This window comes from Fopius arisanus, unplaced genomic scaffold (genome assembly GCF_000806365.1).
Source record: "Fopius arisanus strain USDA-PBARC FA_bdor unplaced genomic scaffold, ASM80636v1 scaffold00075, whole genome shotgun sequence".
In the NCBI taxonomy this organism is placed as follows: Eukaryota; Metazoa; Arthropoda; class Insecta; order Hymenoptera; family Braconidae; genus Fopius; species Fopius arisanus.
Genome location: NW_011887814.1, coordinates 135,073 through 151,027, shown reverse-complemented (window position 1 = coordinate 151,027; position 15,955 = coordinate 135,073). Strand labels below are relative to the sequence as shown.

General features: G+C 38.4%; 1 protein-coding gene across 7 annotated transcripts; it reads left to right on the top strand.

Moving 5' to 3' along the window:
* The first annotated feature begins 6,028 nt into the window (after positions 1-6,028).
* Positions 6,029-15,553, top strand: LOC105269825 (uncharacterized). Of its 7 annotated transcripts, none has more exons than XR_892481.1 (23): positions 6,029-6,146; positions 6,414-6,549; positions 6,666-6,745; positions 7,012-7,058; positions 7,291-7,343; positions 7,392-7,599; positions 7,791-8,070; positions 8,595-8,911; positions 9,013-9,114; positions 9,221-9,338; positions 9,865-9,997; positions 10,460-10,691; positions 10,770-10,979; positions 11,512-11,623; positions 11,943-12,123; positions 12,589-12,746; positions 13,367-13,597; positions 13,669-13,812; positions 13,939-14,302; positions 14,367-14,553; positions 14,612-14,803; positions 15,144-15,245; positions 15,366-15,457. XR_892481.1 is itself a non-coding variant. In XM_011310370.1 (23 exons), the coding sequence occupies exons 1-23, from the start codon at positions 6,120-6,122 to the stop codon at positions 15,542-15,544; spliced, it is 3,888 nt and encodes a 1,295-aa protein (XP_011308672.1). In that variant the 5' UTR covers positions 6,029-6,119; the 3' UTR covers positions 15,545-15,553. The 7 variants fall into 7 exon arrangements, 6 of the variants coding, with proteins under 6 accessions (XP_011308672.1, XP_011308671.1, XP_011308673.1 ...); XM_011310370.1 differs by having other exon boundaries at positions 7,416-7,599; positions 15,025-15,245; positions 15,366-15,553; XM_011310369.1 differs by having other exon boundaries at positions 7,407-7,599; positions 15,025-15,245; positions 15,366-15,553.
* Positions 15,554-15,955: the final 402 nt, after the last annotated feature.

The window sequence follows — 15,955 nt, the reverse complement described above, 5'->3', positions numbered from 1 at the left end:
TTTTCTGAATCAATTTCTTTTAGTATTTTGTTAATTAATTTCCCTCCGAGAAAGTCGATTAACGGCTGCACCGGAAATAAGATCTCAAATCGCGGTGAAAAATCGTCCGAGCCTGACCTTTTCGACAGATGCCAACCCCACCAACTCGGGGGGTGGTTGGGAGGAATTTGCACCCACGTAATATCCACAACCGAAGGTCAGAGTTCACCGGGTCACGCTTGCCCCGGGGATTTTTCAATCTCAAATTTTACATGATTTTATCTTGAATCTTTCAACGAATGAAATGGAAAAATTCTCCGATGATTTATGACTGCTAAAAAAATTATATCTCTCTCAAAAATAAAGAGAGATTATATACCTACGATTCACTGTTACCAAAGATTCGAGTAAACATCTTTTTAATTTGAATTTCTCTTCAAATCAAACGGGGAAATGGGGAATGGCGGCAAAATTTCGAAAATTCAAAAATTATCAAAAATTCAAAAAATCGTCAAAATTGGGGAATCATTACGGAAGCCAGGGCAAATTGCAAATTATTGCACAATTTTTTGAATGGAGGAAGTGAAGGGCGGCAAAATTTTGAAAATTTAAAAAATGTCAAAAATTCAAAAAATCGCAAAAATTTGGGAATGATTACGGAAGCCAGGGGAGACTGTAAATTATTGCATGAATTTTGGAATGAAGAAAGTGGAGGGCGACTGAATTTAAAAATCAAAAAACTGTCCAAAATTTTGAAAACCGTGGAAATTTGAGAATCATCGCAGAAACATATGGAGACTGAAAATTAATGGACAAATTTGCCCTAGGGGCGAGTGAAGCGAAAAAATTTTGAAAATTCAAAAAATTCCGAACGATAATAAATTTCAAGGGTAAGCAGATCACGCGCGGACGACCTCGTATTCTATAAAAATCGGAGAACTTGCGACTTTTAATTATTTTGAAATTTCAAATTTCCCTGCGCTTTTATGTAAATCCCATTTAACATTCAATTTATTTATTGATCGATCTCCCAAAAACGGAAATACTTGTTACGTCAGTTGGTTCTAAACTCCGCAAACTTCTTGGATAAACACATCCGCCAGTGCATGCGCGCATGAAACGAAAGGGAGATTTAATTGCGAGGGGAGGAAGATGGCGAGGGGGTGGGATGATGGCATTAATAAGAGGCAACTCAAGATGACACACGACGTGAAGATGACACACGTATACCTGAGGGATAATTAATTGCTCAATTATGACTTGAGAAATTTCCGCATTCAATAATCGAACTTCATAATTGCATTCCGAGGGGTTCGAACATATCGGAATCGATGATGACCCCATTCGATAATCGAGGATTTGTTAGTGGTTACTCGATTTTCTCGATAACTGCGGATTACCAGTAATGCCTGATTCTGTTCTTGATTCCTGACTGAACGTATGGGTTTCAGGTCGATTATTCCCCGATAAATAATCACGTTTTCCACGTAAATTCACTTGGGAAAATTAAAATAATTAAGGAAAAGTCGTCTTTCGGAATTTCAGTGACATGTGATTTTTTTGGGGCCATTTGACTTCAATTATTCCACTCAAAAATATTAATTCATTCAATTCGTTAATTAATCCTTTATTAGTCTCGAAAAATTCATCAAATCTTTAATAATTTAATTGGTTAGGCTGATCATTGATTTTTTAATGAAATTTTCCATTTTCAATAGATCGATGACTGAAATCGAGGAAGAAAGTTGAATTTCAATCGATGACTGGAATTATTATAATTCTTCGTCAAATGGTGTATGAGTGTGGTACAATATTGCCACTGGAGATTACGTAACGTTCTCAGCGAATTCAATCGATCGTTCAACTAATGGCTGGCGATGTTAGGTACATTGGGAATTTCAGGGAAAGGGGGACAAAACGATCCACCACACAAACCCGAAATATGTTGCAATCGCGTGCAATGTCAGAGTGCAAATGTCGCTGGATAAATTCGTGGACAATTCTTCCTCGAAAATTTCAATAACCAGAATCAATTATTCATGTCATTCTCTTGAATTTATTGCTCCTACCACCCATCACGAAGAAAAATTATCAGACAAGGACTTAAAAGAAATGATTGCCTATGAAAATGGAAATTCATAGCATAAAAAATATATAATATTTTTTTTTCAATCTTTCTTTCGCCAGTCTTTACCATCAATTATTCATGTATTTATCTGAGATTTATCATTAACCGCATATCATATGTCATGTAATTTGAATAGAAATGATTTTTCATATTTTATTTGATGAATTTTATAGACAAGATAGAATTAATTTATTGAGTGTACGATTAAAAAATAGATTGACTGATTGTTTAATTGAAATTGTGATAAAAAATTGTGGAGAAAGATTGTGGATTACAAAAATTAATTAATGTTCATGAATGGACGCCGATTTTTTTGTTCAGAATGAAAATGTTCAATTTTCTACGGATAAATCGAAGTGAAATTTATTCGAGCGAATTGAATTTCAAGGGAACAATGTCGTGTACCTTGTAGGGTAATTCGTCGCGTGATTTCTGACTGGATCCACCCCTTCGTGTTGAGAGTATTGAATCAGCATAAAGCAGACCAGTGGAAAAATTGTGGAAAAATATATCGGAAAATGGTTTAGCCAAGGGTAGGAATGAGTACTCAATACCGAAGTGAATTCCACTGGTTAATGAATGCCTCAATGAAGAGAGGATAATTAACGGAATTTCGCGATTGTTCGATGAGGGATCATGCATGGCGAGAAACATTTCATAAAAATTACGTGCCTGTTCGGTAATCTCCCAGTTAAAATTACGGAAAATTTACGCACTATTCAGTGAATGCTCAGGAAAAAATACGGAACCGCTCTAAATTTTATTCAATAATAATATTCCCCCTCGAAATATTTCAAAAAAATATTACTTCGCGAGCCATTACATTTTTTTTTCAACATTACAAACGAAAAGACTGATTAAATTATTCACTGTGCATAAGTATTATACTGGCGAAATATTATCGCCCACAATTATTTTTGGGGGAATATCCCTAAATGTAATCTACACTGAGAGAAATATTCAATAAAAATTACGTGTATTTTCCGTAATTCTGGAGCGAAATGTGGTTGTCGGAAATTTTACGGAACTGTCACGTAATTTTTATCTAAAGTCACGGAATTTTTCCGCGGTGTCCCGTAATTTTTATCTGAATTATCGGTGAAACATAATGATACCGTCACTTAAATTTTTCGAATCAACTCCGTAATCGGTAAGTGAACTCAAAGTTCCGTAATTTTTACTAAATATTTCTCTCCGTGTAGTTACATTTTGCGTATACCATATTGACTACAGCCTGAAGATTTCCATGAATTAAATTCGTCAATCGGTCTGTGACGTGGAGTATTTTTGAGGCGTCCGTCATAACGTCATTTCATCATTTGAAAAATTTAATAATTATTGGTTCATTAAAAAACCGTTGCAGCGAGTAAAAGTTCGAGGTTAATTGACAATTACGTACCAAATATGAGAACTTATTGTTTTCTCCTTGTTATTGTAATCTGTCGAAATAATATATAATTGTCGATATAATTGTTGTAATATTTTTAGTTGTTATTTTGATGAACAACCAAGAGAAAATGGGGGAGAAAATGGAACCGGATTTTCCTAGCTAAAATATCTACTTCCGTTATTCCCTCAAATCCCCTTCTCATTAATTCATCCTTGCATTTTCGCGATTATTAGTTTCATCCATGGAATTTTCATCCCAAAGAAAATATCAACATGAAAATACCCCTGTGACCTAGTGAATGCCTCTTAAGGATTTATGATGAAACACAATCGTAAAGAATCATCGGGAAAACCACAATGCTTTTATTTATCATCCTGACCAGATATGATGGATGAAGTTGCGATTTATGAATCTCGTCACCGTGACTGGATTTTCCTCGACCAGGCTTCCTCTTCCTCATAAAAAACTCCCATATTCACGATTTTCCGACGATCATTCGTCGCATGACGTATAAAAAAAAACCACAGGTCTACATAAAAATCCGAAAACGATTTTCCCCAATTCTGAAACGATATCCGGAAAGAGAAAACCACAAACCGAAGAAAAAAGATCAGTTAGAAAATGCCCAAAAAGGTGATATTTCCAGCAAATAATGAACATCCTCAAACTACTAAGGAATATAAATGAATAGTGAGGATAAATGCGTTTATCCGGTGCTCCGGAAGCTGTTGTAATGGAGGAGAGGACAGCATTACTTACTGGAGGGGTTAAAACACTGGCTAAAAGGATATGCCAAGTGGGGATGAGAAGGAGGAGAGGAGAGGAGAAGAGTATTCATGCTCTTTCGAGTGCCAGAAAGGGGAATTGAGGGGAATCGGATAATAGAGATGAGGGTGGTAGGGGGGATGTGTGGGTGGTTGGGCGATGAGGGGGTATAGAGTGCGGTTGGTAGGCTGCATCGATCGCCACTCGCGTCCTGGTGACCTCGACCCAATGCCAACCCGCTTACATCCACCGTTCCTCCTGCTCCACACTATCCCCATTTTCGCCCTCATCTTTTTCATCTCGATATCATTTTTTTTATGATATCAATAAAAAAAAAGAAAAAAATACCACTCTCTGGTTTTTCCCCGGGGTCGCTGCGCACTTTCGCGACAATTTGGAAATAATTTTTCGTTAGAAAATGAAAATCTCAAGGTATGGCGCGAATAGGTAGCAAAATTTACCGTGAAATATTCTGATTTGCCGTCATTCTGACCCACGTGGTAAAATTAACCGGTATTATCTACGTGTTTATCATAGATTTTACGGTGGTAATGAGAATAATTTTTTTCTTCAATTTTCTAAAGTGAAAATTGGGGAGAAATGATGGTTTCATAAGTTGTAGGACATGCATTGTCTCATGGTCGCTCCACTTTTGATCCATTTGTACGAGTGGGTGGAGATAGTCCCCTCTCCTCAATGCGAAAACGCAGGGAATGACGGGGACAGTGGATAGAGAAAATTTGCAAACGTAGGGGTAGTTGAATGCGCTGTTTGGTGGGGGATGAAATGGAAAGATTGGATGGGGATGGCGTGATGAGGGGATTTGAGATGGGAGGGAGGTTTTGCTACGGGGTATGGAGTTGCCAAGGTTACATCCGCGTCACAACCCCTCCTCGATGGATTGTATGCAGCCCCACTGCTCGTTGACACACCCCTCAATGCCACCCTGTGCAACCCTTTCACTTCGATTCATCTTCTGAAGTTCAACGATGAATCTCCTCGGCACCATTCCCTTCATTTTTTCTACATAATGTATGCCTTCGATTCGACGTCATTCTTCATTCGACAGACAGAATTGCCAATCGATGTACCAGAGAACTACCGAATATCCGATTTTATATGTGAACAGACGAAAAACGATTTTCCGAGTGAATCATACGTCGGGAATCTATTTTTTTTTTTCGATTGAAAATTCAATTGAATCACTCGCAATGATCCACGTGGAAAAATGGAGCTATTAGTTGAAAAATGGGCCCATTAGTAGAGAAATGGGAAATTTTAGCCGGAAAATTGTGGTTTTGACTCACTAGGAAAAATCATTTCCCAGGTATTTCCAATCTGTGGATTCGATTTAAATACATTTGTTTATTTAAATCATATCAGCATTTCAGATTGATTTAACTGGAATATCGCGACAATAATCAAAATAACGCCTAAGGCCAGCCAATTATGATAATTAAATGTTGATGACGAGTGGAGAAAAATGACGAGTCCATAAACTTGGGCTTGACAAGCCACTCAGCAACAACGAGGTGGTTCTCAACAACTCGTAAAGTTACCCCGGTAAATTTTCGCGTAACAAGCCCCAACAACCGCCCTCTCGACGTTTCACATCTCCCATCGAGCCCCAAACGTAATTGTTACACTATGTAAACTTCTCCACATAATTCAGCTGTAATATCATTACCCTTACTTCAGACAGCATCCAACTGACTCTTCAATTGTTTTTTTTACGCATTTTTTAATGAAAAATTTTTGAGGTTTTTTTTGGGAATTTTCCAATCGCAAGACATTTTCTTTTTCTATCCATTACAGATATCCCATGATTTGTCTCCATCAAGACGGGAGATTTGGATCATGAGAAGAAGTTTTTTCAATAATTATGTAAGTTGTTAATTATTCAATCAAAGAAAACTCTAACCTTTTTTCTTACACTTCAAATTCTGACAATTCAACCCCCGAATTGGCAAAAAATGGGAATTTCGCATCTTTGGTTTTGAGTTGGAGGAAAAATAGATTTTTGACAGGAAAATGATTTTCAGTGACAGGCGAAAGTAGATGTACTTGTTTTTAATCTATGGGTGAATTTTCCCGGGCTCATTTTCTAAGAGAAAATGATTTTTTTTTTATTGATTGATCGGTGATCCACAGAGAAATATAATTACGACATCAACAGAAAACGACTCCTGTCACTCATCAGACCTTGACCCAGTAAATCCCAGTGGCTGTCATACCCAGTGGTCTGAGTGTCGCCCCACGTGTTACAAATTACCCGAATTCAAATTACGTAAGTGATGTAAGTGTCATATCCCGTTAGATATAATGTGATAAATCGCGACTTAACAATTCAATTTTTCACAATTCAATCGAGAGAGCTATAACAAATTGCGATTAATTCACCAGACAACAGCAGAGATAAGAGATTTCACCGGAGCTCGAGTTTTCCCAACATTCCGGATAAATTTTCCGTCAATAATAATCAGGTAAATAATTTTTTCCGTAAAACCGAAGCAATCAAAATAAATGAGAAAGTGTCCCGCCATTCGACAAATCGAAAAATTCTAGTTAAAATGCAAAAAAGGATATTTAGAACCAACTGGACAAGTTTTTTTAATGGTTTGCAAATTTTTGGATTTATCCAATGGGCAATACCAGAAGACGTGAATTTGCAAGTTTTAATTAATTTTTCGTGCGTTAATTATCCTGAAAACTAATAGGATTTTTCCTTTTTCCCTACAATTGTCATCAGCACCAGCGGATAAGTTATCTCGAGGGTACATCCAGAGGAAAACTTGGGTAATTAAAAATACAGCCGAAGGGGTATGACAGTACAAACTGTTGTGCCCCATTTCCCAAGGGGTCTGTAACAGCGATTTTTACTAGCACGACGATTTCCAACGATTCAGTCGAGCGTCAAAACTTTTCAAATCAATAATTACCCTTTTTCTTTAAATATCATCACCGCAAAACTTCAGCCCCTTGTCTTTACCTCTCAATACACTTTTAATGACAAATTATTGATGAATAGAAAGGAGGGAACACCCCGGATATTGAGGGCACTGAGACGTCACAGCGGAAAAGGTAATCCCTACACTAATAAATTATCGAAAGCCAACCAGAAAAGTCAAGATTCCATTGCCAAAGTGGGTTTAGCAAGCAGGGAGGACAAGTCCTTATCGTTGAAGGGAGATAACAGCAAGAGCGAGGTTGTTATCTTGTACCAGGGTGAACCGACGGTTAACCAGGATCCTTCCTCCTCCACGACCTCAAAGACCCTCGTTCGCACCTCCAAATCCGACCACACAATTGTAACGCAGTCCCACCCACCCAATCAACAGTTGAGTCTATCCAAAAAGTTATATCAATCACAATTATCCAAAAGACAAACTTGAACTCATAAACGATAAAAATTCATTAAATCATCAATTGCCATTTTCGATTTCTCATTCTCTCAAGAAAGTCCTTGACATTATAGTAGAAATTATTTTTTTCTGTGCCCTGTGGGAATAATCATGAAATATTACTCAGTTCGAGGGAGAGCCCTAGGATACCCCCAAAATTACAGCCACGACGACGAAGGCCACCTCATCGTCGACCATTAAGGAGACAATCGTTAAATGTCAATATCATTCAAGAGTCACGAGTTGTTGATTCAGGAAGACGCACCCCATCCCCATGTCTCAGACAGCCAACTAATGATGTCATTAGACATATGGCTTATTCTGTGAATGAAAGGGGAACGGAGAATAGAAGAGTTTTTCCATTTCAGTCGACACCGAGTGGAAACCTCAAAGTCATTCCCAATCAAGTAAAAATACCAGCCGAAAAGCCCTCGTGGTATTTATTCAATCGAATAAAGGCGAATTCGGGATCAATAATAACACCAGCGGATATATCGGGAAATTTACCCGTGAATTAAAAAAAAGACGACCTCTGTAGCTCCCATAGCGTCGGAGTTACAACGAAAAATCTAAAAGTGATCTATAGTGATAGAAGGTAAAAAATGATCTATAGAATAATTTGGGATTTTTGAGGGATCTACCCAGGCGAATTGACTCGTCTTTCTTCACTTCGCTGGAAAATATTTCCAATTATCCATTAGAGCTGTCTCCGCCCGAATTATCCCCCGCGGTAAAAAAATGATCTAACGATCGCGAAATGATCTCCAAAAATTGATTCGGGATTTTCTCCGCATCTACCGGGGCTAGAAAGTTCGTCTTTTTTTCAATCTGTGGGTAAATTTATGGAGCCGTCATTGGAAATAGCTGCGGAGTAGCCAGTGGGGTCGACAGTGACCCCACAAAAATCCCCAGTAATGAAATAAAATTCCAGGTGATATTCGAATCGAAAAAAGTAAGTGTCCTAGTTGCTGACCCTCGTCACGCAAAGGTGAACGTAAAAGCGGAGCTCAATAAACCGGAAGTGGAGATTGGTGATAGTGGACAAGCAAAGGATCTACCACCGGGTGTGACCCCGTCAGCGATTGACCATCTGCAAGCACAGAGGAAACTACCGAGGATACCCACACAGTACGTGCCTAGAACTCAACCGCACAGAGGAAAATTACGACACGATCAGATGGAGATGAAACAGAATAATCAGGGGAATCATCATCGTCATCAACCGGGAAATGAAGTCCCACTGGCTTCGTAAGTTCATGAAAAAAAAAAAATCCGATTCCCTAACCGTAAAGAAAAATAAAAAAATTTCACTTGCGAATTTTCCGATGATTTCCCAATAATTTCTCAAGCCTGGGATTCACTGTGGAGCAGCCGATAGACTGGGAAAATATAAATTTGCCCGAAAAAACTGATTTGTACGACGAATTAGAGAGAAGAATCACCAATTACAAGTAATTATGAAAATTTAATCATCCGGATTTGTTGAAAATCAACTTGCGTCGATATTCTCAGCGATTTTCAATTTGTAAATAACTTTTATTTTCATTCTCCCGTAAGAAATGCAGATTGTATAGTGCATCTGGGTCACGACGAGTTTCACTGTCATCTCCTTGTTCTCCAGAGTTACAGCACCTTCTTCGACGATAAAAACTGCAAAGAGATCGACTTAACGGGGGTAAACTATTTTCTCGAAACAATTTCGCATGTCGATCGATCCTATCATTCGAGGACAGGCGAGACCAGTCATCCTCACTTGAATGAGAGTGTGTGTTATCGTCCTGGTGCACGCCGTTGCCTGAACAATCATTTGCCGCATATGGTCAACCTAATGACGCATAAACGACTGAATATATTCAATATAATATATTCAGCGAAGAAAAGCCCCTAGAAAATTAAGAATTTCCCCTGGGATGGAGCAAAAAATTTATTTCAAATCGCCCGGTAAAAAGATATTCCCTAGACTCTAAACAAATCCCGGGATTTACCGTGGAAGAAAAAAAAATTATATTTTTTAAAAATTCTCTTCCTCTACAACGATTTTTATTCAACTTTTGTCTCCTTGGGAGTTAGTGCGAAGATATTTCTCCTATTTTCATGGTTTCGCCTCTCGTCCGTTCTGTATAAAATTTCCTAAGGGAAATCAAATATTTGTTTCAACAGAACATACATGGAATAACCTGAGTTTGTTATGATAAATTCAGAGCGGTGTGACATCACGAGCATTTTCCATCATCTATGACTGGATGATAAGCTGCAGTGCAGAGAGTTGCCATCTTCTGAGGCGGGATAATATTCTTGAGATATTTACTGGTGCCCAAGTACTCGGAATCAAAGGTACCCAATTTAATAGCGACAGATATTGCCGACAAATCAAAAGAAAATCGAATCAAATCGGCCCGGTAGATTTGGAGAAAATTACGAATGAATTTTCATAGATCATTTATCGATCGCTAGATCATTTTTAGCCAGCGTGGGCAGAATGGATTGGGTATAATCCTATCGGGTAGTGAAAGGGCTTTACCATCGATTACAAGAAGGACGACTCATTTTGCCCGAGTAGATCCTCCGAAAATCCTAAATTATTCTATAGATCATTTGAGATTCGCTCGCTAGATCGGTTTTACGTTTTCGGCTCTAACTTCTCTCCTATTGGAGCTACACGGGTCATATTTTTTTTAATGTGTAGGTAAATTTCTCGGTCTATCGGGTGGAGTCACTATCGATCCTAAATTCTGAGTCTCCGGGGGATGAAAAATTGGAGAGCTACTTTATTGAGGAAACAATCGACTTTTTCAGAGTTGGAGGAGCAGTGCTGGTCTTTTATCGATAACGAGGAGTTATTTAGCGAGGACACGGCTTTTCTCCTCTATCTCGACGCAAAAAAAATTAGAAATTCCGCTGTGATGGAGCTAATGATCCCCAGGATAATGAAATTCTTTCTGATGCTTGTTAGCACTAAAGATTTTCTCGAACTTTCTGTTGACGAACTTTGTTTGTTACTCCGATCGGATTACATTTGCGTTAACAGGTAAAAAAATTGACTAAATTCATTAAATACGGGAGAACCTTTTTTTCTTTCTAATTGTTGTTTTTTGCTTCTATAAAGTGAAATGGAAGTTTTAATGTCCGCTGTAAGGTGGTTGATGTACGACTGGGAAACCCGTAAAGAATATCTTCTGGACATTCTCAAATGCGTTAGATTCGGGCTTATCGCCCCCTGGCAGCTCGTTGACGTCAAAAGAAACCCGGAGAATCCAGAATTTATGGAGCTCATGTCGTATCCCGAGATACAAAAAATGGTGGACGATGGACTTGCGTATGTCATCAATTACTTCCGCTATCCATCACTATTTCCCCCTGTACCCCAAAATACCCATTTTGAAAAACCAAAACGAAAAAAAAATCCTGTCACCAAAATTCCAGCGCATTTACCAATGAGAAAAATTAATAAAACTTTTGCTCCAGATTGGAAAAAAAAAAATTCGCTTCATGTTATCTTGATTTTTTTTTTCCATATCCCCTGATGTCTCCTGACGCAAAAAGCCCAAATTTTTTAACTCTTGTTAATTAAAACAAGTTAAATTTATAAACGTTTCACTTGAAGTCCCTCTGGCTGTCTCTAGAGCCCTTGAATCCCGCGTTTTCCCAACGAGTTTGAGTCACGTACATATTGAGAACCGAGGGGGTGAAGTCCCTCGAGTACTTCCGAGTGTGTACCCACCCCTCCCCTTCCCCCAACCACCCCATCTAAAAATCAACCCTCAAATGAACACTTGCCATTTCTCCTTTCACAACGGCAAATTTTTTTCCCATTCACAAATTCAAATTATTTTTCTCTGACTCGACAGTTTTGTGATTATCAAGTACTGGTATAGCAATCAGACTCAAGATTATTACCACTGGATTGAATTACTGGGACTTACAGAACCGGCTAATCGTAATTGGACGGGCGAAGAAAAGGTGTGAAACGACAATCAATTTTATGTCGATAATTGTGTTAATTTCAGAATGACTGATGATTTCAATGATTTCTATCGTTGATTTCCAAGTTTTTTGAGAATTAATCGAGTAAGACTGCCACGCAATTTAACTAATTCTTTGTTTTAATTTTTATTGGGCTGATAATATTCATGTGATTCTGTAAGTAGAATCGTCCAGAAAATTTTCAAAATGAAGTTATCATTATTTCATATTTTTCTCCTATCTTTATCCACGATATTGCTATTTCATGTTGTTCATACCCTCATTCACCTGCAATATATCATTTTATCGTTCTTAGAATTACGTGACTTATCGGGAATTTCTGCTATACCTCGAGGAATACCAGAGAACGAAAATAAGTGAACTGAAAACTAAAAATATTGAAAAATCTCAGACAATGTCCAATGACTGTGCAGAATCGCCGGTAAGACAGCCGAATAATTACCAATCTCTACACAATCCGAGGGCTTCCTCATCAGGTAAATAATTTTGATCCCGAATCAAAAAAAATTAATTAAAGCGATAGTGCTACATGAATCGATAAAATCATAAAATTAAAAAAATCTAGCTTCTATTATTCTCTAAATATGTCCGAAATAACTAAAACTCAAAAAAGATAAAAAATTTTAAAAATCGCGATAACTTGGAGGTCATTGCAAAAACTGATTTTTTAGGCAATGATTTATTAGATTTATTAGAAAAACTTTAATTAGAGACGGAGGGACGGGAACAATTTTGGAAATTCCAAAAATTTCAATCGGTAAAAAATTTCATTTCAAACGTGCGGAACAAAATGAAAAAATGAAAAAAATTTTAAAAAATAATAAAAAATCTCTCGGTGTTAATTTGTAAATGAAATAGTTTCAGAGATATCCCATATTCAGAGAGTGTTTTCAATCGAAAAAAATTGATCAACTTTAATTGTTCGACTGATTTAACTGCAGGTCAAGTGAATTTACCCCCCAACATCGGCGGTAGACCCTCGAGATGCCCGAGGATGCCAGTTGGGGGTCAGGGAGCTCAAGGAGCCCCTCCCACCCTTGGTATGCCGCCTGAAATTCTCAGCAAGTACTTGAGCAGCTTGGGGAGTCATTCCAAGGTGGTGAGTAGAGGAACAAACGACTTTGATGTGAAATTACCGAGCTTCAAGAACCAATGAATTTTCAAAACCCTTCAACCCACACTTTTTCACCCCCAAACCCCGACCAATACCTTATTCTTGTAATACCTTAGAATAAATACTTATCAATATTTTAAAAACCATAATTATCTCACAAACTACCACCGGAATAATCACAGAACTTGCGCCACCATCTAGCCAGGGAAATTACACCTCGAATTAAAAAAAAAATCAACAATTTAGTTATCGCAGAACCCGATTTACAGTCGAAAATGTAAAAGTGATCGATGAAAATTCTTTTGGAATTTTCTCGAAATCCATTGGGCCAAATTGACTGTTTTTTTTTAATTTGAGAATAAATTCCCCGATCTGTTCGATGGTATCACTAAAATTCACGGTAATAATGACCGACTGAATAAAAATTTGAATTCCTGAGCGATTGAATTAATTCCCATACACAATATCGAGTTGGAAGAGAGAGAGAGTTAGCAAGAGAAATTGAGTTTCACTCTGAAAGTGTGTGCTAGCATAAATTCGGGTGAGTTTGAATTGCCAGGGCGAATCGATCCGCCTAAGTTTGCCAACTTCAATCTGTTTTCCAGATTATTCCCGGTCACACCGATGTACATCAAACGCGAAACCACGTAGATGACGCCAGATGCGATCAGTGGAAATCAAATAGCGGATTAAATTGGAAAAAACTAAGGCAGAGGAAGAGAGAATTTTACCGAAGAAATGGAAAAAATTCGGATTCTTCAAAGTCCGAGGAAGAAGCTGCCACCACAATACAAGCGGTTTACAGAGGATATAAAACACGTCAAACATTTCAAGAGGTTGAAAAAAAAATGATTTAAAAAGACTCACCGTATCAGCAATTTAATTTTTTCCATCCACTTGGGTCCAGATAAAAAAGCTGTCGTCAGATGAGAATCAGAATGCAAGGAGAGTGGCGCAATTGCTGTCGATTCCATCGATAAATAAGAATAATCAGCCCCTGGAGCCCCTGCGACAGGCTGGAGGTGGTGGTGTGTCTGGAGACCCCAGGCAAGTGAGTAAAAAACTGGAACAGATAAGATCAATCGAAATAATGAGAAATTCCCCAGTGAAAAATGGGGAGAAATTATTTTTGTGACATTTAAACATGAAGACAAATTTTTTTTCTCGTCTCCTCCAGGTAAATACTGAAATCCCACAGCCAACCCCTCGATCTCGAAAGGCCCTGGAGGCCGTTGAGACCCTCCATCCACCCAATCCCCTCGACTTTGACGCTGGAACGAGTTCGTCTCAATTTTTCGAGACAGACACCGAGGATCCCTTTACCCCACGGCTACAGAAATCAACGGATACAAATGGAGAGAATACTGTCCTAGTTTTCGGTGGAATTGATCCACACGTGGAGTACGGTGTTCGGGGTAACACGGGCAGAGATATTTACAGGTATAAATCAGTGGAAAATGTCTGGGAGTTTGTTGGAGAATTACCAGAGCCGAGACATCATCACTCGGTTGCATTAATGTGGGGAAAAATTTATCTCATTGGTAAGTGAAAAGTGTTGAATTCTGGTGATGACCAATAGAATTCATAAAATCATAATCAAATCAGGTGGTGCCGATCCCAGGGAAGATTTTTTGAAAAGAAAATGTGTGGCCCTAGGAACCGTCTGGAGCTATGACATCGCTACCAGGAGTTGGTACAACGAGCCAGAATTATTGACACCGAGAAAAAACTTTGCTCTGGTCAATTCCCATGGGCGGATGTACGCCATTGGTGGACAGGACAAGAATGGAGTGTAAAATCATTCGAGTTCACTCGTAATTGATTGATTGATTATCTGTTCTGGCTTTCAGGGCCCTGAGATCCGTCGAAGTTTTTGATCCAACTGAGGGCACGTGGCGAATAGCTCCACCCATGCACACAGCAAGAATAGGCCCAGCAAGTACCAAGTACGGTAATTACATATGGGTGGGAGGGGGTATGACTATTTCGAAGAGGGAGCCTATATCCAAGGACGTCGAGTGCTTCGATCCCTCGAAAAATACGTGAGCATTTTCAAAAGATCATTAACCCTCAAAAACTCTCGATTACCTTGAATGTAATTAATTGGATTAATTATTCATCCGAATTCAAATATTCAGACCTCAATTCATTATTAGATCATTAATTCTGATTTTTTAATGATTTTAATTGCCTGGATTTTTTTCTGGGGAAGTGGGAGAAGTGAGCTTTTGAAATTAATTAGTTGATTGATGTTTGATTTAAGATGGATTAATATCGAGCCTCTACGTGTTCCGAGGTGTTTTGCCTCATTCCACGTTATGTTCGATACGTTGTATATTATTGGTGGTGCTGGTAGGTCATTGAAAAATGTTACCATGACAGAAAGCATCGACACTATCGATGTTTGGGACCCTGAGTTGAGGACCTGGAGGGAATTCTCAAAGATTACCATTGGAAGACACAGTCATTCGACTGGTTCAATCGGTAATATAATACCTCCCTGATTGAAAATTTTATAACAAAGGTGTTTCAAAAAATCAGGGGGACTGTTGGGAAATTGAAATCGATAATGAGATATTTACAATGAGGAATCTTCACTTCTAGGGAATCAATTGCTCGTCATCGGAGGACTGACAACAATTTTCATGAAAACACTGAGGACTGTTGAATGCTTTTGTTTTGAGAGATCAAGATGGATCAGAGGAGTTGCAACACTTCCTTACGCATTGTCTGGACATGCCAGTGTCTCTCTCAATTCCCAGAATTCCTTGCGAAATTATTGAGAAAATAAATAAATCATGCGAATAAATTCGACTTGATCCTTGATTCGTTCATTCCACACGTTAAAAAAACGCCACAAAACATTGTAATAACACAAAACAGCAAATTCAACTAACAAAACATCAGGAATTTGCAAATCCCCCGTTTTGGAGAATATGTGTTTCGAGTTGATTCAATTCAGCGATCATTGGCGGATTAAAACAAATTTTTCGAGAACTCACCAAACAAGGAAAACGACGCCAGACTCGCTCTGCCCCAGAATGCACCTCGAACATTACACTAGATCGATCTAATTACACTATAACTACTTGTAATTATCACTGTCACATTGGATTTACGTTAACACTCGCGTAGAACCCCTGACGATTCAAAAATCCTCGAGCTTTCTTTGTTCCCAGCGGCGGCGTCTCCTC